This window comes from Crinia signifera, chromosome 2, assembly GCF_055691185.1.
Source record: "Crinia signifera chromosome 2, ASM5569118v1, whole genome shotgun sequence".
In the NCBI taxonomy this organism is placed as follows: domain Eukaryota; kingdom Metazoa; phylum Chordata; class Amphibia; order Anura; family Myobatrachidae; genus Crinia; species Crinia signifera.
The window spans coordinates 391,934,939-391,959,430 of NC_139218.1; the positions used below are offsets into that span (position 1 = coordinate 391,934,939).

Genomic DNA, 24,492 nt, shown 5'->3' on the forward strand with positions numbered 1-24,492 from the left:
CTGTCCACCTTTTAACTGTCGACCTTTCCCAAATCTTTGATTGTATAATTGAGTATTGATCTATGGTAAGTGCTTTAACAAATGACCTCTATCCTCAGAGCTATTACACCAAGACACGAGCAGGGTGTAGCGCACAATACAACTACAGCCCAGGCCTCAGCACCAGGGATTTACCGGCCTGCGCCAATGTCCACGGAAATGTGTTAGCCGTCCGCTCGGTGATGAATGGAGGAATAAAACGCAGTGATAAATGTCCCACGCAGTGCACGTGCGGATCCGCAGCTGACAGATTTTATCCCCGCTGTAAATATAAACCCGATACATCACAGCAGCAGCAGCGAGATCTCCCTGTAAATGGGACGTTAACGCTTCCCATGGGCACCGGCGAGGCATCACATTAAGAGGTGGATTTACTAAGTGCTGCTTTTCACAGCTCATATTCGGCAGTTTCAGCGTCTGGATTTAAAGGGGTAATAACACCAAATGCAAAACAGGCCTGGTAATGTATACAATGTCATATCCCACTTAAATACAGCGTCAGAGTCTGTGGCGGGTGCGTCGGTTTTCCCGTTGCCCAGTCATACATCATTAGAGGTATTACAGACGGGTTAAGATCGTTTGGTCTACAGCATGTTGGTCGAAGTATTAGGTCAACACTATAGATTGTAGATTGTAAGCTTGCAGCAGGGCCCTCCTACCTCCAAGTCTGTCTGTTGTTACCCAGTTTGTCTTATCACTGTCTACTATTGTAAAGCGCAACGGAATCTGCTGCGCTATATAAGACACTGTAACGGAATCTGCTGCGCTATATAAGACACTGTAACGGAATCTGCTGCGCTATATAAGACGCTGTAACGGAATCTGCTGCGCTATATAAGACGCTGTAACGGAATCTGCTGCGCTATATAAGACGCTGTAACGGAATGTGCTGCACTATATAAGACGCTGTAACGGAATCTGCTGCGCTATATAAGACACTGTAACGGAATCTGCTGCGCTATATAAGACGCTGTAACGGAATCTGCTGCGCTATATAAGACGCTGTAACGGAATCTGCTGTGCTATTTAAAACACTGTAACGGAATCTGCTGCGCTATATAAGAACCTGTAGCGGAATCTGCTGCGCTATATAAGACGCTGTAACGGAATCTGCTGCGCTATATAAGAAACTGTAACGGAATCTGCTGCGCTATATAAGACGCTGTAACGGAATCTGCTGCGCTATATAAGACGCTGTAACGGAATCTGCTGCGCTATATAAGACGCTGTAACGGAATCTGCTGCACTATATAAGACACTGTTACGGAATCTGCTGCGCCATATAAGACACTGTAACGGAATCTGCTGCGCTATATAAGACGCTGTAACGGAATCTGCTGCGCTATATAAGACGCTGTAACGGAATCTGCTGCGCTATATAAGACGCTGTAACGGAATGTGCTGCACTATATAAGACGCTGTAACGGAATCTGCTGCGCTATATAAGACACTGTAACGGAATCTGCTGCGCTATATAAGACGCTGTAACGGAATCTGCTGCGCTATATAAGACGCTGTAACGGAATCTGCTGTGCTATTTAAAACACTGTAACGGAATCTGCTGCGCTATATAAGAACCTGTAGCGGAATCTGCTGCGCTATATAAGACGCTGTAACGGAATCTGCTGCGCTATATAAGAAACTGTAACGGAATCTGCTGCGCTATATAAGACGCTGTAACGGAATCTGCTGCGCTATATAAGACGCTGTAACGGAATCTGCTGCGCTATATAAGATGCTGTAACGGAATCTGCTGCACTATATAAGACACTGTAACGGAATCTGCTGCGCCATATAAGACACTGTAACGGAATCTGCTGCGCTATATAAGACGCTGTAACGGAATCTGCTGCGCTATATAAGACGCTGTAACGGAATCTGCTGTGCTATATAAGACGCTGTAACGGAATCTGCTGTGCTATATAAAACACTGTAACGGAATCTGCTGCGCTATATAAGACGCTGTAACGGAATCTGCTGCGCTATATAAGACGCTGTAACGGAATCTGCTGCGCTATATAAGACGCTGTAACGGAATCTGCTGTGCTATATAAAACACTGTAACGGAATCTGCTGCGCTATATAAGACGCTGTAACGGAATCTGCTGTGCTATATAAAACACTGTAACGGAATCTGCTGCGCTATATAAGACGCTGTAACGGAATCTGCTGCGCTATATAAGACGCTGTAACGGAATCTGCTGCGCTATATAAGACGCTGTAACGGAATCTGCTGCGCTATATAAGACACTAACGGAATCTGCTGCGCTATATAAGACACTGTAATGGAATCTGCTGCGCTATATAAGACACTGTAATGGAATCTGCTGCGCTATATAAGACGCTGTAACGGAATCTGCTGCGCTATATCAGACACTGTAACGGAATCTGCTGTGCAATATAAGACACTGTAATGGAATCTGCTGCGCTATATAAGACACTGTAATGGAATCTGCTGCGCTATATAAGACACTGTAATGGAATCTGCTGCGCTATATAAGACGCTGTAACGGAATCTGCTGCGCTATATAAGACACTGTAACGGAATCTGCTGCGCTATATAAGACACTGTAATGGAATCTGCTGCGCTATTTAAGACGCTGTAACGGAATCTGCTGCGCTATATAAGACACTGTAACGGAATCTGCTGCGCTATATAAGACACTGTAACGGGATCTGCTGCGCTATATAAGACACTGTAATGGAATCTGCTGCGCTATATAAGACACTGTAACGGAATCTGCTGCGCTATATAAGAAACTGTAAATAAATAAATAAATAAATGACACCATTAGGTCGACATGGGGAAAGGTCGACGTGGTTCTAGGTCGACATGGGTTTAAGTCGACAGGTCAATAGGTCGACACAAGCATTAGGTTGACAGTGTCTAGGTCAATAGTCAAAAGGTCAACAATGGGGTTTTTCACTGTTTTTTTTTACCCAAATGTCGACACAGTTGACAGGGATACAGTTTCCAGTACACCGCATCCCGCTCGGCACACTATTTTATTCTCCCACCATGTCCTAGTGGAAGGTAGGGCATGAAATACCACCTGTCAGCACGTCAGCTCAAAAAACAGTGAAAAACCCCATGTCGACCGTTTGACTGTCGACCGAGACACTGGTGATCTAATGCTTGTGTCGACCCAATGAACTGTCGACCTAAACCCATGTCAACCTTGACCTATGTCGACCTAGAACCTATCCCCATGTCGACCGAACTGTGTCGACCCAATGTTTGTCAACCAACATGCTGTAGACCCAATGACCGTATCCCATATTAAACTAGTTACCAGCCCCTCAAAATGACGGAACACCACAGTAGTCAGTGCCTGCAACTGTATGGAGCAACAATTGAAGTGGCGGCATCTAGTGGCCACAGGTGCACAAAACACCCATACAGGTGTATTTTATTTTATTATATAATATTCTATGTTCTATTCAACTTCTGTCTATTTTTTTATTCATTTATAGTTATTATGTAGCTCACACATCTTCTGCAGTGATTTTCAGCCAGTTCACCTAACAGTATGTTTTCGTCTTGTGGGAGGGAAACAGCGTACCCAAAGGAAACCCACGCAAACACAGAGAGATCATACAGACTCCACACAATTTGAGATTTGGTTAGAATCAAACCCATGATCTCCTGATGTAATCTGAATACCACCATATATACCTAAAATCTCATCATATATTCAGTATACCTCCATATAACCTCACATCTCATCATATAATCCGTATACCTCTATATAACCTCACATCTCATCATATATTCAGTATACCTCCATATAACCTCATAGCCCATACAGAAATGTCACTGATCATGCACTGGCCTTGTCTGTAATTGGCATCAATAGCAGCAATACGTGTATCCCTGCCAATAATCCCACTTCTGGCACCAAGCGCACATTTAAATTCACACTTGAAGACAGAAGACACAGCCAATTGTGCGTACATGTTGGCACCACCAAAAAACTGGGCATGACAGGGTGACACCGGGCAGAATGTTAGGAAATCTGGAGAAGTAAGTGGTATTACCCATAGGTGGCAATGGACAGTAGATCAGATCATGTAGATGACAGTTATGTTGTGTTTTCCAGGCTCTCATAGGGGAGGAATATGGAAAGTGCTGTCTCCCGACACTGATAAACTGCGAAGAGTTTGAGAATATTGTTCAGACGGCCGAGGAGCACAAAGTCTGCACAAAGCTCCTCCAGACATGGTACCACCGCGATGAGAATGCCATCCCACCGGTCTACAGTCTGCTGGACAGTGAGGAGCTGCTAGACTGCGCCAGGCAGCAGGTACCGGTAATGTCCCATCTGTTTGTCGTCCTGCAGGGGAGTTGGAGCCTAGGGCTCCTCCTCCTCCCCACCCATGCACAAGCTAAGCCCCACCCATGCACAATAAGGTTGCGGGGATGAGTTATTGTACACATCCCCTCACATACTATTGAGGCAATTCAGGCAGTGGGACGGGGGGTGGGGGGTGGTTGTTTGGGGGGGTGCCTACCGATTCCCTAGGTTGGGATGACACGGCCCATAGGTAATCAAGACTCATTGTTTCTGTTTGCTGCAGCTGCGGTAAGCGATATAATGTTAACGATATAGTGGGTACACACTGAGCGTTTTGCACTACATATTGTTAACGATATGTCGCCCAGTGCGTACCCAGCTGTAGGAGCTGATTGGTTCGTACTTTATCTCTCTCCAAGCTGTGCTTCTCGTTGCACTTCCCTTAATGCCATCATTCTTAGCTTTGTGTGAAGCTAAGCTGTACTATCTGAACCCAATGTATGAATCCATACAGAATAAGGTCGCTGTTTCCAGCTGATATACAGACACGTGTGTTGTTTCTGTATGCAGAGAGCCGATAGTCCTGACTGGATGTGTGAGGTGACCTGTGAGATCGGAAAGATCTTTGACACCGTGGTTCCATTGTGCGTGCAGAGAGGGATTCTGGGAGATGAGCAAGCACGGAAGTATTTTACCTCAGGTAAGAGATGACGGGGCAGAACTATAGTGGTGGCTGGAGGGCGCGTGCGGTGGCTCTAGGGCCCGGTGATCAGGATAGTTTGGATATGGAAGTTTGTCTGCGCAACGGAATCTGCTGCGCTATATAAGAATCTGTAATCCCGCTGAGAAACTGCAGCTCCCCTCCTCGCGGCCCAATCCCCCAAAGTTACTACAAGTCTCCCTTACTCAAGGCCCAATCCTGCCAATTTACTACAAGTCTCCCCTCCTCACGGTCCATTCCCACCAATTTACTACAAGTCTCCCCTCCTCACGGCCCAATCCCACCAATTTACTACAAGTCTCCCCTCCTCACGGCCCAATCCCACCAATTTACTACAAGTCTCCCCTCCTCACGGCCCATTCCCGCCAATTTACTACAAGTCTCCCCTCCTCACGGCTCATTCCCGCCAATTTACTACAAGTCTCCCCTCCTCACGGCCCATTCCCGCCAATTTACTACAAGTCTCCCCTCCTCACGGCTCATTCCCGCCAATTTACTACAAGTCTCCCCTCCTCACGGCCCATTCCCGCCAATTTACTACAAGTCTCTCCTCCTCACGGCCCATTCCCGCCAATTTACTACAAGTCTCCCCTCCTCACGGCCCATTCCCGCCAATTTACTACAAGTCTCCCCTCCTCACGGCCCATTCCCACTATGGATTTCAGAATTTTTGGATTTAGCCTTATGGGGCTGTAAATAATCTGCTAGATTGGCGTTACCTATACCACATACACAAAGTCGACCTAGACAAAAGCCAACACAAGCAAATTGCCGACATGGAAATAGTTGACGAATGAAAAGGTCGACATGTTTTTTTTTCATATTTTTTTTGTGTAAAATTGTAGATTTCATCACATAGACCCCAAATTAGTGCACAGCGTCCCTCCGCAAAGCTCACTTTTTGGGCTACTTTACTACTTTCCGAGTCCACGCTGATGGAAAAGTATGAAACAGTTCAAGAAAAGGAAAAAAAATTAAAAACACTTCATGTCGACCTATTCATATGCCAACTATTGCCACGGCGACCGTTTCTTGTATCAACCTTTTGTCTTTGTCGACCCCTGTCCATGCCAAACATATGGTGATTACCTACTGTCAACGTAGACACTGCCGACGTGTAGACTGGATGCCCATTTAGCAGCTGTCAATTTGCAGTCACAGCCACATCGTATGTACCTGCAAAATCCAGTCATATAGAAACTGGCCGGTTATTATTTAGTACATGGGAAGATGTTTGTTATTGGACCAATGAGCGTCATCATTCTCCTACCACATTTACCACAATGCCCAATAATGATCCTCTCAGCTTCCTCCCTTCTGTGACCGCAGAGGGGGTCACCTGACTGACCGACTGCGCTATTGCTACATTCCTGCCCCACATCAGAGGCTAGGGAGGAACTGAAAACGTATGTTATATTCATATGCCGGGGCCTAGCTTCCCTTTTTATAAAAGGGCAGTTACATATTGGGGAACTGATAGCTATGAAATCTTTATATTGCTTGGAGGTGTTTCCAAACTATTGGGGTATGCGGCTGCAGGGGGGAATATAGGGATCTCCGATACCTGCTGCATTCATTACTAAAACTTTAAAAAATGTAAAGAGCTGATGTTGCCCATGGCAACCAATCAGATTCTGTCTGTCATTTTATAGGACGCAATAGAGAAATGTGCTCTCCCCTCACCTGCAGCAGGGGATGGACAGAGCGCATGATGGACATGGGTAAACTTACTAAAGGTTCTAAAAGTGGGGATGTTTCCCATAGCAACCAATCAGATTCTATATAGTATCTTCTAGAGGGTGCTAAATAAATAAGTAGAATGTGATTGGTTGCTATGAGCATTGGGCTACACCCCATCTTCAATAAAACTTCCATATTAGTCAATTTACTAAAGCTTCTGAATATGGATAAGTGATGTTGCCCATAGCAACCACATTCTATCTATCATTTCTGTGCTGTGCATCCTTGAAACAGATAGACAGAATGTGAGAGGAGCAGCGGTGATCTCTGACTCCGGCCAACTGCCCTCCCCTCCCCCCAGCGGGACACTGCAGCGTAACCCAGAACCCCCTATAACTGTGCGATAGAATCCGGCTGATGGAGGACGGAGCTGACGTCACAGACCCTCCCTGATAACGCTTAGGAACGCCTGCGGTTTTCTGGACGGTGACGCCTACGAATTCCGGCTTCCTGTCAATAAACTTGCGAACAGCTAGCGATCACAATAATTGCTGGATTTTGACGCTGTTTGGCGTCACGCATGCGCGCTATGTTCTGTACACCCGCGCAGTTGTTCGTTCCTTAGTCGGTCTCCTTGAGATTTCGATTTGATCAGGTCTGAATCGGACCCAGATGACTTCCAGCTGTGTCAATGGGCGCCGGATGGCCTCCCAACAGGATTCCGACAGTTAGTAGACATGGGATGCCGATTTACAGGGGCTATTCTCCCTCGTGGAGGTCCACCTGCCACCGGCTGCCCACCTGTGACATGAACCGCTGCCAACTGCCGCATTCAAAACCTCGGCTCCCGATATCTACGCTACTCCTGGCAACTTCTGGCCACATCGAGCGGCCGCCAGAGTCTCGCTGGACGCAACGAGCACAGGCAGGACCTTCTGGCTGAAGGTTTACAAATAGGGAGAGAATAGAATAAGCGGAAACTGGATCTTCTATTTTAAAAATCCCAAAAGGGTGTAAACTTTTTAACAATGTTTTATTTCAGGTGCCACAAATGACATTATATATACAGTAGCGATGATCAGATTCACTCTCTGATGTAATTTTAACTGTTTGCACTGGGAGCCGAATTGTTTAGAAACAACCCTGCCCACAAGTGTTGGGAAAGTAGGGAGGTGTGACTTGCGATCGCATCGTTTTTGTAAAGCCGTGCCCCTTTGACAAGGCCACACCCCTTTTGGGACAAGGCAGCTTTGGTGCACATAGGCATCTCCATTGCAACATTTCAGATGTTGGGCGGTATGGAGGAGCACCCCTTAGCCTAGAACTGCCTTCTGCTCTGACCGCCAGGCTCTGGACTCCAATGTGGATGAAAAGCGCAGCGCCAAGGGGGCAACAGGACCCTTTAGATCAGGGGTGGCCAAACCAGTCCTCGAGATCTACCAACGGTCCACGTTTTCCAGGTTACCTAGCTGGTGCACAGGTGTAGTCATTACTAACTGTCACATTCCCCAGATCACCTAGCTGCTGCACAGCTGTAGTCATTACTAACTGTCACATTTCCCAGAACACCTAGCTGGTGCACAGGTGTAGTCATTACTAACTGTCACATTCCACAGACTGCCTAGCTGGTGCACAGGTGTAGTCATTACTAACTGTCACATTCCCCAGATCACCTAGCTGGTGCACAGGTGTAGTCATTACTAACTGTCACATTCCCCAGATCACCTAGCTGGTGCACAGCTGCTGTAGTCATTACTAACTGTCACATTTTAAAACCTGCTGCATTCATTCCTACTATAGAGCCACAGGTTGCCTGGAAAACATGAACTGTTGGTAGATCTTGAGGACAGGTTTGGCCACCCCTGCTTTAGATGCACTACTGCACCTAGGCTACAATAAAAACAGATGAAGTGATTGTGTATACATGCCGGGCAAATGCAAGATTGCAAACTCTACTGTGGAGCTCTCTAAATAAAAATAATGATGTTAACTGCATCAAGTCCGTGGCGACTGACTTGTTATAGTTAAAGACTGAATTAACCCTTCAGTAGATTATTATTACCCCTGTGTTTATTAAGCATTGGTCTTGTCAGTCTAGAAATGCAGAAAAGTCACCTACTGGAAGCGAACGTGCGCCACCATGTGGCCATTATGTGTAATTGTTGTCTTTCAGCCTACAATAGGTTGTATACTTAAGAAACAAGACATTGGTGCTGTCACTGTATGGTGCATCAGCTGGAACTGCTTGTTCCTGGATTCTTCTTTGTTCTTCTCTCATTGAGGATATGATTCAGAATAAATAAGCAGAAAATGAGGAGCGATTTTCCCATAGCACAAACCACACTGCAATGCGGGAGGCAAACTGATTCCTGCAAAGAAAATACTGTCTGCTTTTGCATGTAGCTAAAACATGCTTTGAAGTTGAAAATTAATCCAGGACACGCCCCTCCCATCTATAAAGGTGTGTACGTACTGGACAATATAATGAACAATATCACTCATTTTGCACCAAAATTGTTCATTATATCGGCCAGTGTGTATGCCATATCAGACAAACAATGCATGATAACGATAACGCCACACCCCGTCTGTGCATGTACAAATGAGGGAGCGCATCGTTAAGAGGGTCCCCGTTCCACCCAGGGCCGGTGCAAGCCCCCCCGCCCGCCCCAGGCAAAGCCCCCCGTGCCGCCAGGCGGACGATGCTGCGGGGGCCTTAACTCTCTCTGCCCATCTTACATCTGCCCCTCCAGTAGCACACACAGGAGGGGTTTCTGAGTACCCAGAAACCCCCCCAGGAGTCTAAGCTGAGAGTCCCCTCTTTCCATGGGTCCAAGAATTTTAAAAATCGGCCCTTGGGAACCGGAGATATCTGACTTCAAAGCAGTGGTCCCCATCCAAGCCTGTTAATTGCTCTTCCCAGTCAGATATTTCAGGTTCTGTCTGGGACTCTCCCCCTTTGAGGGACATTAGTATATTGTCCCTACTCTTCCCAGAACCAGAGATATCAGCCTTCCAGCAGCTGGTTATCTGCTCCAGCTCCACACACCTGGTATGCAGTTTTATATACTCATTGGCAGATTGCTCTGCCTCCTGAACTCTGATCCCCTAGTCCCCTAATACCATTTGGTAGGTGGGATTCTCTAGTTTTTAATTTCATTAAAATCTAAGAAATCTATTTTCGAGAAATGGGGATATCTGCAGTCAAGCAAGCTGTCCTCCCACCAGAAAATTATGAATAATAAGCCCACTCCACTATATATATATTTATTATTATCATTATTTATATACATTTTGGTCTATCTATAATACTTTAACTGACCCGGCTTTGCTACGCCCCTCTGGAAACCCCCTTCTGAAAATCCTGCGTTTGCCCCGGCCCTCCCACATGTAACCCTCTCTGCCCGTCATACATCTGCCTCTCCCATATCTAACTCTCTCTGCCCATCTTACATCTGCCTCTCCCACATGTAATCCTTTTACATCTGCCCCTCCCACATCTAACTCTCTCTGCCCATCTTATATCTGCACCTCCCACATCCAATTCTCTCTGTCCATCTTACATCTGCCCCTCCCACATCTAACTCTCTCTGCCCATATTACATGTGCCTCTCCCACATCTAACTCTCTCTGCCCATCTTATATCTGCACCTCCCACATCTAACTCTCTCTGCCCATATTACATCTGCCCCTCCCACATCTAACTCTCTCTGCCCATATTACATTTGCCCCTCCCACATCTAACTCTCTCTGCCCATATTACATCTGCCTCTCCCACTTCTAACTCTCTGCACCACTCACATATGCCCCTCCCACATCTAAAGGTGCGCACACACTAGAACAATTTTTGGGGGGCGATTGGCCGATTTCCGACCGATCGGCCGACGAATCAACCGATTTTTACAGATAATCGACCGAAAATTGACCAATATCGGTCAGATGCGCGCTCCCGCGGATCTTTTGCTAACTCTTCTGATCTTACATGCTGCATGAAAGATCAGAAGATTTAGCAAAAGATCCGTAGGAACAGATCGCAGATCTTTCTAGTGAGTGGGCACCTTAACTAGAGAACAAAAATATAGATTTAGATTTGCAGCACAAACCACACCAAATATATATTTACCTGTTAAAGACAAACTCTAAATTGTTGTTGACACTTGTATTGTTATTTCCCCCCAGCCCTGGAGGAAGAATTAATGTTTGTGTTAGAAGACCGCCGTGCGCTCCTGCTGGAAAGATGCGTCTGCTACATACACAAAGTGCCTTATAAGGCGTTACGCAAACAGCGGGGGAACGCAGAACACTCGGAGGGACTCCTAGCTGATGGTTACGCCAGGCTCCGGCGCCTCAGGGACGTTCTCATCCCAGCCCTGTCCCGCACTGGGGGTCTCCATGTGTACAGCACCAACACGACGTGTGACATTAAGGTGGGCTACACAAAAGAGAAGAAGCAACGGTACGTGGAAGGCCTGTGCGGACAGTTTTATGCGGACATGGTGGCGTTTATGGATCGTCACACATGTAGACACCCGGGGCCATTGAGAAATGGGACTGCCGAAGTCTTGGAGCACCTCTCTCTATGTACCATGTATGCAAACCTCCAGCAAGAAGAGTCCAGAGAGGCCGAGAGTATAAAACGCTACCTTCTCCATGATGGCTCCCGTAAGCCCATGGTGGTGCTGGGGGAACCAGGCTGTGGAAAGACCGTTCTCCTGGCTTCTTGTGCAAAGAAGGTAAAATGCTAGTGGATTGCTTATTATAGAGGAAACCGATGTGTCATGTGGCAATTATACCCCTGTTCTTCGAGCACCAATGTCAACAGGGCCATAGAGAGCAGTGGTGGGCCTGGCCGATGGAGTAGGCCAAATCCTGGGGGCGTGGTACATCTGCCCAAAGTACAAAATTAATACTGGCCAAGTCCACTGCCAGGTCCTAAAACAAGATGGGTAGTTACTAACTGCTCTCCCCCTCCCAACGCCTTGACTGTTACAGGTAACTAGGTTTCATTACCCTCCTTTGTAATGTAAGATACTTAGCAGAAGTATGGCAGCGTAAGGTGAGCAACCACACTATTATATGTCTTTAAATGTTGCTCACCTGTCTTGTAGGCAACCAATGCTCGTTAGGCAGCCACAATCTTCAGACAAGGATAATGCAAGCAAGGGACAAATAAGAGGCGATTGGTCAGGTGCACGGGAAGGAAACAATAACTGGCAGGGAGGAGGCAAAAACAATATCCTGAGACATGTACATTTTTTAGTACAGAGTAAAGAAAGTTAGCAGGCGGTTAAACAAACCAACTCAGTAACATTTAATCCAGATTGGAGGCAAATATGAGAGTAGTCAGACAGCATTGGGAGATCCAATGTCTCTGTCAAATCTATGTCAGCTTTGTACTAGAGTAGGATCACAGAACAATCACCTAGCACTGACGGGTTCCCGACGGCCGTCATCTATTTTCCCTTGTGGGGGTCCACGACCGTGCCCGCAGCATTGGCTAGCGCAGTGAGCCCGCAAGGGGCTTTGTTGCGCTGGCCACGCTGTCTGAGACCAGGCAGTCAGGATCCCGACCTCTCCCTGTAATGTGCCACCTTCCCACTAGAGACTAGAAGCCTCATCACTGCAGGCCAACTGTAGGACATCATTACAGGCCCCCTAATGCCCACCTTACACCTGTCCATCTGGTACATTGTGATGGCATCCATAAATGTATATTACAAGACTAGGTGATTCATCGCGCTTCACACGGGCGCTCTTCACCCTTAATTTGTGAACGTTTGTATTGTGAGAAATATGGTTAGAATTGTATGTAAGATGCCTGTATTGCAACTTGGGTTATAGGTGAAATGTGTTAAATAGAGAGCATATGATTTGGAAGGGGGTGTGTATTGTTTTGTTTAATTACAAAGCGGTTGTTTAGGTGTGTGTGTGCAATAGTATAGTAGGGTGTTTTTGGGTCAGCGGCTCCCCACAGGAAAACAGGAGGCTGGGTAGTGATAGGGGTGTGTGGGCATACGGGGGACTAAAGAGGAGGGTGGGGGACACTGTGCAGCTTCTGGCAGTGGGTGAGGGTCCAGCGTGGCAGCACAGGACGATGGCCCTGAGTCAGTGTCTCCTCCTACTGGGTGGGAGTTAGGGTGCATGAGAGCAGGAGGCTGGGTGGTAAAGCATGATAGGGGAATGTGGGCAACACAGGGTGAGCGGGTCCCCACTGGCGGAAGTTACGGGGCAGGAGAACAGGAGGCAGGGCAGTGATAGAGGTGTGTGGGCATGAGGGGTAGTAAAGGTTTTTGGCTGTTGCAGAGTAGGGATGGGCATTGGTGCAGATGTAACATATTACTTGGATAACCATCGATTGTTGTAGCTATCGATGGTCATCTATTATATCCAACTGAATAGGCCGTGGGTCAATCAGAACTCGGTGGCGGGACTTCCGGGTGTGGGGGAGCGGAGCTATGCTCCGTGTCCCGGCACCTTAAAAAATGTGAAACTTGATTGGTTCTTCTTTGCCATTGATGTAGGGAAACCATCTGGTCCTCCCACATCGATGGCAAAAGTATTCAACATCGGCCATAAACCATCGATGATTTGAAATCATTGATGGTCGATGGGCATCCCTAGAACTGGAAGAGGGTGGGGGACAGTATGCAGCTCCCGGCAGTGGGTGAGCGTCTCCTCGCACTGGGAGGGAGTAAGGGGGTGTATGAGAGCAGGAGGCTGTATAATAGTGGTATGTGGGCAAGACATTGATAAAAGTTGTGGTGCTGGTGCAGAGGACCGTGGGGACACTTCTGGCAGTGGGGGAACCTGCAGCGCGGCAGCTACAGACGGATTTCCCACCTAGGGGCGGCACCTGCTTGTGGCGGTACCGGATCCCCTATTCTCACAGGGGTATGTGAAATGCGGGAGCAGGGTCATGGGGGTCCGCTGCGGGGGGGATTGCCGGAAGGGGGTCAGGGGGGTCTGCAAATTGTGGGAGGGGGGGTGCGGGGATCTGCGATTAGCGGGAGGGGGCGGGGGCCCACAAATCGCGGGAGGGGGCTTGAATTGCGGGAAGGGAGGGTCCGCAAATTGCGCGAGGGGGGTTGTGGGGGTCCTTGAATCGCGGGAGGGGCGCAGGGGGTGCCGTGAATCAAGGGAGGGGGGCGCAGGAGGGGGGGTGCCGTGAATTGCGGGAGGGGGTTAGGGTTCGCAAATCGCGGGAGGGGGGCGCGGCAAATAGTGGGAGGGGGTGTGGCGAATCGCAGGAGGGGGGTGCCGTGAATTGCGGGGGGCCCACGAATCGCGGGAGGGGGGATTGTGGGGGGCTGCAAATCGCGGGAGGGGGTCCGCGGGGGGTGCCTTGAATCGTGAGAGGGGGCTGGGGTTCGCAAATCGTGGGAGGGGGGCACGGCAAATCGTGGGAGGGGGCCTGCAAATCGCGGGAGGGGGGATTGCGCGGGGCCGCAAATCGCGGTAGGGGGGGTCGCGGGGGTCCCGCGAATCGTGGGAGGGGTCGCAGGTGTCTAGGGGGGCTGCTGGCAGAGGGGGGGGGGTGCGGGAGTAATGGTGGATGGTGGCTGTGGAGAAATGGTGGATTGTGGGAGTGTACTGTAGCTCTGGCTGGGCGGGGGGAGGTGATGTCAAGGGGGTGTGGTGAGTAGAACACTGGTCTTTTCCTTAGGGGGGGCGGGTTTGTGTATAACGCTAGGCGGGAAAGTTATACACATAGAACACTGGTCTTTTCCCTTGGGGTGCGGGTTTGTGTATCCCGCTGGGCGGGAACGTTATATGCACAGAGGATGAGTGACAGATCTGGCTAAATATATAATATTACAAGATAACTAAGTTGTTTTTGTTTTTTTCTGCAGGTACATCTATGGCTTAAAGACTTTGACCCAGCAATAGTAGTTCGCTTTGTGCCTCCATTTGGTGAGCCTCTGACTTTGACCAGATTACTAAGGGAACTGTGCCAGCAATTAGCCAATATTTTCAGCAAACAAATGCCTCCACAGGATGATGACATCACAGTGTTAAAAAAATGGTTTCTCTGCCTTCTGTCAGTATCCACCAGACAAAGACCACTGGTCCTGATACTGGATGCCGTGGATAACTTGATGTGTTGTGAATGCAGTGGAGAACTGTCTTGGTGGATACCGTCTCCTATTCCTCAATTCACTAAAATAATTGTATCTTCCACATGGGAAACCCCTGGAGACCAAAACCAGCCTTGGCAATCCGACCAGGTCCTATTACTTGAGCTGACGCCAACAAGGAAAGAATGCATTGACAGTTTGAAGATAAAACTTTTGAAAGAAGGACGAAAAATTACGTCAGGCCAACAGATTTATGTGAACCGATCCTTGGGAAGCAGCAGTACCCCTTTGCAGGTACTACTGCTGTATAAGGAAGTCACTGGATGGAAGTCCCACCATGACGTTGGCGATCAACCCCTTGGAGAAAGTGCCTACCAATCAATCGAAAGACTACTCCATAAACTGGAAAACAAATATAGCTATGAGTTTATCTTCAGGGCGTTAAGTTACCTAACATTGTCAAGATCTGGCATTGGAGAAGCTGAGCTTGTAGATTTGTTGTCAGCAGATGACGTGGTACTTGACCAGCTGTATCATGTACACGAAGCCCTGGACATGTTGAGAGTTCCAGACTGGCTAGTTGCAAACATCTTACACGACCTTGAGGGCTGCATAGCTTATCGGGTGGTCGCGGGTTACCATTTAATAACATGGACAAACAGGCTTTATCAACAAGTTGTTACTAAGCAGTATCTCCAAAGTCCAGAAGTAGTTCAGAAGTTACATGCACATATGTGCAACTATTTCAGTGGCTGCTGGGCAAGTGGAAGATCAAAGTTCATATCTGCTAAACCAAACGACCATTCACAATGTGATAGACAGCAGTTAAAGTCAGATTCTACAGTGTCCAATCCACTAGCCAAGATTTACATTGACAGACGGCTCCCATCTCAACCATGGTCTTTTAGTGGCCACTTAGGACGTATAGATATCTGTAATGTAAGAAAGGCCCTTGACCTTCCTTATAATCTGAAGGAGTGTGGAAAACTGGACATCCTCTACACTGATGTTTTAATGGCATTGCCTTATTACAAAATACTCTTAAAATCTGGCCACCTAAATTCACTGATCCATAGTATGGAAGATGCAACCATACAAATGGGTAAAAAAGAGGTCTACCTTTTCTGCAAACTGCTTAAAGAAACCAGGTGTCTTCTGAATGACGTTCCTGATGCTCTTGAGATGATCATGCAGTCCAAGATGATACCACTTTTATCTATATACCCTTGTCTTTTGACGTTTGCCAAGCAACTATTTTCTGAAAGTATCCAGAATTCCTTTTTGGTTATTTTGAATTCTGCCATTTTGAAATTGCCGGTGATTAAAATCGAGTTCAAAGAACCATCAACTATTGTCAGCCTCTTGGAGATGAGAACAAAATCTAAGCTAATGGTAGTTTTACAGTGTGGTTCCGTTTATACTTGGAGTAGGAGAAAAGGATTGATCTTAGAATATCAGCCAATCAACCGCATAGAAATCATTAGTGCCACCTTGGAAAATGAAGGTCGATATTTGGCACTTTCCACTCGCCAAAGGTCAATCGTCCTTCTTGACTGCTTTACCTGGACTCGTCTTAATGAAATCAGTGGTTCTGCCCAGGATTCTGACTTTATGCTTAAGGGTTACCACCTGTCTAATGCACTGCTCATTGTTTGCTTTGAGAATACTCCAGTTGTTAGAGTTTTCAATGCTCTTTCTGGTGAGATCCTTCAAGAAATCACATTTGCCGAAAAGTTGACATATTTTGAAGTTGTTGACAATGGAAAATACACAATTCTAGGGCAAACAAATACACTTATCATTTATAACAATGAGTTTTTCTCCAGGAAAACTGTGCTACAGATGGACCAATTCAAGAATGTTATATGTGTTGTCTATTTACAAGGGCCTAATGTATACGTCATTGATAAAGCTGGCAATATCATCATTTGGAACATAACAGATCCTACTAAGCCTCAACTTGTGCGTGTTGTAAATTCTGTCGATGGACAGGATGAGGTGCTGTCCACAGATTATTCCCCAGACCTTATTCTCATTTGCAGATCAACAACTTTTGACGTGTGGGAAACGTTGACTTGGGAGAAAAATAACTTCTGCATTCGACTAAAAGAGAAATTTATTTCTTGTATCTTGTCCTATAGTGGCGAAGAGATCATTGCTTCCGTAGAGAATGTGACGTCACTCTTTGTCTGGAGCAGGAAGAGCGGACAATGCATTTCAGTGGTGCCCCTTGAACCTGGTGCACTCACTTTGATGACCAAGAGTCTTCAGCTGAACTTATTGCAAGCAGTAACTCAACGTAAATCGATAATGTTGTGGGACTTGAAATCAGTTACCAGTCCAACAGCTTACTCTCAAACGGGGCGACCTGTTCAATCAATCCTTCTCTGCCCTCTCGGGGGCAGTGCATATACCTCAGATGGTTCGGATATGGTGTGCAAATGGGATATACCTAGATGTAGGATTACAGCCCTTTATCAGCATGGAGGTATTGTAAAAATTATTAAAGCAACTTCAAATGGCGTGCTTCTTGTATCATCAGTGATGTCTGGAGAACTTTATGTCTGGGAAGTGGAGACTGGGATAAACACACTTCGTATCCCCACTAACACTGTTTCCCAGATGCTTATAGTACCGAACAACAATTTTGTGGTTACTCTATGTGACAATGGAGCTTCAAGGGTCTTTAAACCCACGACAGGGGCTTCAGTATGTAAGATACATACTCCACTAAGTCAGGCGGTCGTAACGAATGACGGCACCTTCGTCATTGGTGTGAATGGTAGCAGACTCTTAGCCGTCAGTCTGTGGTCCGGTTATGTCGGTAAGCAGTTCCAGTGTCGTAACCAATCTGGCTCATTTGTGGCTTTTCAATGTCTGAGCAGCCACCCAGATATAATCGTCTCGATGACCTCAAACGGAGATCTCTTCACATGGAATGTTGTGGAAGAAACAGTTTGCCACCACTACAGCTTGTCTGTCCAGCTTTCCCTCCCTTGTTGTTTCTTTCAAGCATCTTCTAATGGGAACGTCATAATCATAACTGCGGGCGGGGCGGTCCATGCGTTAAGCATGCTGGAACGAAAACTTGGCATCTTGCACATGCCCAATGCCGTTTTGTATCAACATTTGACCAAAGATGGCAAATATCTCATTTATGTGTGTCAGGGTCGTGGTAGACACTGCGGGTGTGATTACCACAGGAACCCTGTCCTTATTGTGAGGGAAGTCCTCAATGGAGAGAAGATCAGCCAGTGCCACCTTGGGAAAGTACCACGTGCCATGACTGTGTCCGAAGACGATAGCATGGTCTGTATCGGTTTTGAAGATGGCACACTCGGCTTGTACTCGATAGGCAGGAAGTGGAAGGGTAACGAGGTGATTGAAACCTTTTTCTCCCTACACGGTCAGAAAGGGTCCATTGAAGATGCACCTGTGAAAATATATCAGGGAAATCTATCAACAGATATAGTGTGGAAGGATTCCACAAGTACGGAATCGGACAAAGAGATTTAGACGTAACGTAAGGGCTCCTGTCCTACACACAATGACTCTATCTCATCAGAGGCGGAAGTTCATCCCAGTCACCACGAGGCAACCTGAAGTTTGATGACCCCCCCCACACACACACACACACACACACACACATTAAGAAAGGACCGTCCAGAGCCCACAGTGGATTGGCTGGGCTCCAGCTCCACTGTGTGATAACGGCCGCCGGGTCAGACTCATGACATTCACGGCAGAGCTCCATTGGAAGAGTGGAAGAGCTTTGGTCACACTTGGATCCCACTGTGAACCCCACGGGTACTGCTGTGCATGCAGGTGCCCCTTATGGGCTTGGAGCCCAGAGGCAGGAGTCTCCATTGCCTCTGGACGTTACACCCCTGTATATCATCCCTATACTACCATAAACATTGTAATTCCAGCCATTATTACAGTAACTATTAAGGTAAATACCACTAATTGAACTCTTGAATCAAGAGAAATTGACCTTTTGAATTAAATTCCCTCGTGAGAATTAACATCACAACTGAAAAATGTCAGGAGAAAGCGGCTATTTTAGGTTATGTGGCTGCAAGTACGGCTATTTTGTCAAATGTAATTTTGCATTATATTGTTAATAAAATGCCATTGCTTTTGAAACTGGGGATAATAATTACTAATAATAATAAGAAAATTGGGTACTTGTGTATTATCTGGGCGCCCGATTTTTTCATTGTATGCCACTACTTAAGGCATGCAATGCAATGCAATGCAATGGGATTTTTCATTGTAAAGACCCGATTTTTAATTATATAGTAAGCAATGGGTGATTTCATACCCCCACTATCCAACTACGCATGCCCGAAGCATGGCGAGGGGACGCGGAATACTTTACATGTATTCTGCGTCCGCTCGCCACACTATATAAAATCAAGTCCATGCGTAGTTGGATAGTGGGGGTATGAAATCACCCATGGGTGACTATACAATTAAAAATCTGGCCTTTACAATGAAAAATCACATTACATTGCATGCCTTAAGGAGTGCGATGCGATGCAATACAATGAAAAAAAACGGGCGCCCAGATATTACACAAGTACCGAAAATTGATATGTTAAAAAAAATTCTAATAATAAAGTTTGGGAAATGTTTTTATAACATCAACATACAAAAAATGTATTAAGCTGTTAATTATCAGAGCTAGGGGATAACAGGATGTATTATAATTATTGGAGTGCAATAGTTTTGCTCTGTCGAAGGGCGGGATGTTCAAACATCCGCAGCCCAGCTCCGCCCCCCTTCGCCGCCCATCGCCTACATAATTATCGCATATGCTCTAACATATGCGATAATTATGGCAAAGGACAGCTCTTGCGTTAAGAGCTGTCCTTTGCGGTGAGTCAACGGGTCCCATCGTGTCCCGGCGGCTCCCTCCCTTACCCGGCGCTGCTGCTGCACCGGGCTCTCCTCCTCCCTGCACCCGGAAGAGGATCATAGTGCAGGGAGGAGGCGGTCACAGGTCCGGGCAGCACAGCTCTGTGCTGCCCGAACATAGGTGAGGGGGGAAGGTCGGTGCGGGGCGGCAGGGGTCGTGCAGGGTGGCGGTGGGTCGGTGCGGGGCGGCAGTGGGTCGCTGTAGAAGCCCAAAGGCTTTTTTGGGGCATCGCCACATTTTTCTGGCAATGCCCCCCGTCGCGGTAACCCAAAATGCGCATCCCAAAATGCGGTAAAAACCCAGATAATGGGGTTTTTACGGCAATTTTAGTTTAGAGAATATCCCCCGAAGTGAGAAAGCTTAATGTCGGAATGGCAGAAAAAGGATATAAAAATATCACTAAGGCGCTTAGGTAAGAGTGTGCGTAGCCTAGCAGCAATCAAAGAAAAGGGGTAGTCAGCCCCAATACAATAGATAAACAATAGGAAGAGGTCACAAGAATGATCAGGTGTGTGAAGTATAAAATGGATTTAATAGTAAAAATAAAACATTAAAAACATATGGTATCAAGCAAAGCAGACATATTTATTGGTAGTCACTCTTAACTTTCCAGAGGTCAGTCTGTGTAGAAATAGGCCAGGTAGTAGTCCACTTTTTGAAGTGTGGAGGGCCTGAAGAGTAATGAATCCGTGTGGGCGGGACCTTATTGTAACCCACCTTTAGGAGTCTGGGGAACAGGGTCTCCCTCTCTAGACAGCAGGGCAATAGACACTGGGCACTAGGGTCAACAAGAGACTAGTGCACATGTGCAAGTCCCCAGAAAAATGGCATTACATCGCCGCAAACATTCGTTATTCCCCATATGTAAGTAGAGAATACTGCAGCAGGTGTCGGAGATCCCTCCAGACCCTCACGTAGCCGCACCATGCTGCTCAATTTACCGACTCACCCAGGTACTGCCATCCCAGAGTGGTACCCCATTGTAGCCGGAAGGTGTTAGCTCTCCGGTACAGTCAGCCGGGGGTCATACGCAGACCTCCTGTCACCCTGCAGAGCAGATCGTAGGGACATGCTCCTTTCTGAACCCTTTGTTCCTGCGTCTGCAGAATATTACATCCCGCCATTAGGATCGCATATTGCAATGTGATCCTGGGTGGTAACATCCCGCCCAGATCGCATTAAGTATACGAACTCTGGGGCAGATGTATTAAGCCTTAACAAGAGATAAATGCAAGGGTGATAAGGAGAGATAAACGTCCAGCCAATCACCTGCCGACTGCCATGTTACAGGCTGTGTTTGAAAAAAGTCAGTAAGGAGCTGATTGGCTGGACGTTTATCTCTCCTTAACACACTTGCATTTATCTCTTGTTAAGGCTTAATACATCTGCCCCCATGAGAGATATAGGGGGTTATTCAGGTTGATTTGCAAGGCTGCGAACATCCGCCCATCGAATGATGTTTAGCGTGCACGCTTATATAAGTGACTTTTGAGTTACTTAGTTTAGCGTGCACGCTGGCGTGATATGGGCGGGCAGCGTTCCCATATGGTAATGGGGCAGCCCGGCGCTCCCCGCCCATCTCCGCCCCCCCCCCCCCCGCTGCCATGGGTGCGTGCACCCGGCGACCCGAAAGGTCGCCGTGGGTGCACGCACCATGCGCCTGCACATGCGCAGAAACACGCCTGCGCATGCGCAGACACACAACAACGGTACTGCGTGCGAATGCGCGCAGTACCGATGAAATCTGAATAAGGCCCATAATCCTTTTAGCACTTGCTAAAGTGGTTATGTCGTCCTTTCAGTATGCAACAGCAGTATACTAGGTTTACCGCCGTTTGCATCTATAGATGGTGATAGCGATACTGTTCCCTTTGTTGGCAATGGGAACTTAGTGCTGCCTTTGCAGACATTGCTGGGTCCCCACTTAATGAAACTGTCACCCACATGCGCACATCGGACGACGCGTATGTGTAAGACACAGAAGCCCGGCGCTGGTAGCGGGAGGCCAGGTAAGTAATTCTGAACATTTACTTCCGTCAAGAAATCTTCATCTGCTGTATCCTGCGACCAACAGAAATGCGCAAAACACTATTATATTCATCGGCAGCTTGTCCAGACATACACAGAAGTAGGCCGTGTTCAGGTGCCGATGGTAGGAGCCTGATTGTAAGCTGTTCCAGTTGCTGATTGAAGAAGCCTGGTGGTGACAGTAAAATACCAACCCACTGCACAATGGGTGGAGTCAGTATCAGGCGGTTACTGAGAGTAAGAGGGAATCCGCTAATAGCCTAAATCTGTGGTCTGGTGGCATTCCCTCATGTACGTGTTGCTGACTGTAACGTCTGGCCTCGGTAGTACACACCTGCTGCTGTCACCATCAGTCCCGCTTTTCATCGCTGTGTTCAGATCATAACAGAATCTGTGAGAATTTTTGATATTTACATTTCTTGACCTATTTGATTTTATCTCATCGCTGCTATAAATGAATCGCGGAGGGATAATATGGCTTACTGGGCCCTGGCGGTACTGGCCGGGAGCAATGACGTGTAATTTACTGTCTCTGCAATATGCGACGGCATGATCTGGCCGCTGTATCATGTGCGTTCTGTGAGTGTAGAAGTATAGAAAAGTGACGTCCGAGTACGGAACCACAGTCACTACATTGCTATCACATTGCCACTTGCTTTATATTACATTGCATCTTGTTTTATATTATTTTATGCTTTTTTGTTATTTGTGTAATAAATATATTTTTTAATATACAGAAGGCGCCCACTGGTCCTTTTCTTCTTCACATTGCCACTTGCGTCTGACTTAAGCCCTGAACACACTAGCCGATTACCGACACTGCTGATAAAGATAATAGGTGAAATGGGAGAGTGCATACACACTGAATGATATCGGTTACCAATATCGTTCAGTGACATCACTCAGTTCCCCACAGACGATGTGGGGGGCAGTTTAATTAACGATGGCATCGTTAACGACATTTAGCATACATATCGCTCAGAAGAGCCCTTCTGAGCAGTATCTTTTTAAAACTTGTCTAGTGTGTATGGGGGCTTAAAGACCCACATACACTAGTGCGAGATTATCGTATGCAATACTGATCGCATGTTTACACCGCATGCAGGCCTTTTGCATACGATGTATCACAATTCCATTCAAAACTGCAGGATAGGACAAATTCTGGTGGCAGCCATGGTGATCTCTGTATCCGATTGGATGCACACAGGACCGCATATCAGATCGACACATACACAATTTGACACTTTTCACATGATTTATCATCTACATGTGTCAAAATTGTGTGAAAAGGGTCCAAATCGACCTAGTGTATGGCCACCACTAAGGCCCATACACACTGGGCGACTTTGAGCTGAAAGCAGCTCTGATTTGTCATTTCAGCAGATTTCAGCTCAAAAGTTGCCCAGTGTGTACGGGCAGCGATGAGCAGTGAGCGCTGGTGCGCACTCCCACATCATCGCTGGCCACTGCCGCTCATCTCTGAAGCAGGCCTATAGTCAGACGCCACCCCTATGGACTCTGGTCCTATTTACGGGACTGTCCAGAGTAATAACAGAACGGGTGGTAACCATACTTGCTTACCTGACCCTCTCCATGAGGGACACAATGCTCTGTTCCTGTACTTCCCTGGTAATGTATGATTGTCATCACCTGTGGGGAGCTAGGTAACTGATAAGAAAGGTGTCACCACAGATGCTGGCAATCATACATTACCAGGGAAGCCCAGGAGCAGAGCATTGTGTCCTCCTGGAGAGGGGCATGCTGGGAGGTATGGATAATGTAGGATTGCCATCACCTGTGGCAGGGACGTGCAGTCAGGGGAGGCAGGGGAGGCAGTGCCTCCCCTGTCATAAATGATTAACATAATAAAATAATACAATGAAAATACTTATGACACATATTCTGTCATAAGTATATCTTTCTATTATTTTATTCATCATTAATCCATTTTTGTTGTTGTTTTGGAGGCACTAAGAGCGGTGCCTCCTGCTGTCGGTAGTAAATGAACTGAAACAGGGGGACGGGCAGGAGCCGGGCAGTGGGTGGGATCCAAGCATCAGGCTGTAAAAGCCCATTAAATAAGCTGGAGAAGCGGCACCTATACAAGTGCCTCAGTGACTGGGACGAGTGACCCTGTCACCGAGCCAGGCAAATGTGATTGGCCATTAGGTCCAACACACTCACGCAGGGGGTGGGTGCAGAGTTGCCTACCTCCATTTTTGACCGGAATCTCTGGCTGCCCGGCAAACCTTGGTCCAGGTCTGGGCTTTCTCCCCTTTTATAGCGGGTCCCGGCGCAGAAATGGCAGAAGGCGGGCATAGGTGGACATCGCGGGCCCAGAAGAGTCTGTCTCACGGAAGCCATCACCCACCGATGCACTGACAGTGCCTGCCTTCTGCTCCAGCTCTGCGGCTGTCAGCCCATCTGAGCCTCACAGTCACAGTGGGTGCTAAGCAGGGAGGAAATGAGACTTCCCTGCAGCAGTGAACTTATCCAGCTTCCCCTGCCGTGCTGCACTTCCTCTTCATCCAGCTCTGCCTGCACTTTAGAAGGGAGAGCTCACAGTCAGACCTCAGAGGAGCACAGGAGCTTCTGTGTCCGTGCTCAAATCCTCCCACCGTCTGCCAGCCCAAAAAAGTAGGTTAACTTATTATGTGCACTTATTAGTGTTTACTGTTTGTGTGGGGAAAGGATAGGGGTGTTATAGGTGTATATGTATGTATATAAGGCATG

General features: G+C 47.3%; 1 protein-coding gene across 1 annotated transcript; it reads left to right on the forward strand.

Moving 5' to 3' along the window:
- The first annotated feature begins 220 nt into the window (after positions 1 to 220).
- LOC146058233 (NACHT and WD repeat domain-containing protein 2-like) lies at positions 221 to 18,954 on the forward strand. The gene is made up of 5 exons (XM_083170392.1): positions 221 to 470; positions 4,140 to 4,343; positions 4,905 to 5,034; positions 10,915 to 11,468; positions 14,586 to 18,954. The coding sequence occupies exons 3-5, from the start codon at positions 4,926 to 4,928 to the stop codon at positions 18,324 to 18,326; spliced, it is 4,404 nt and encodes a 1,467-aa protein (XP_083026518.1). The 5' UTR covers positions 221 to 470; positions 4,140 to 4,343; positions 4,905 to 4,925; the 3' UTR covers positions 18,327 to 18,954.
- The last annotated feature ends 5,538 nt before the right edge of the window (positions 18,955 to 24,492 follow it).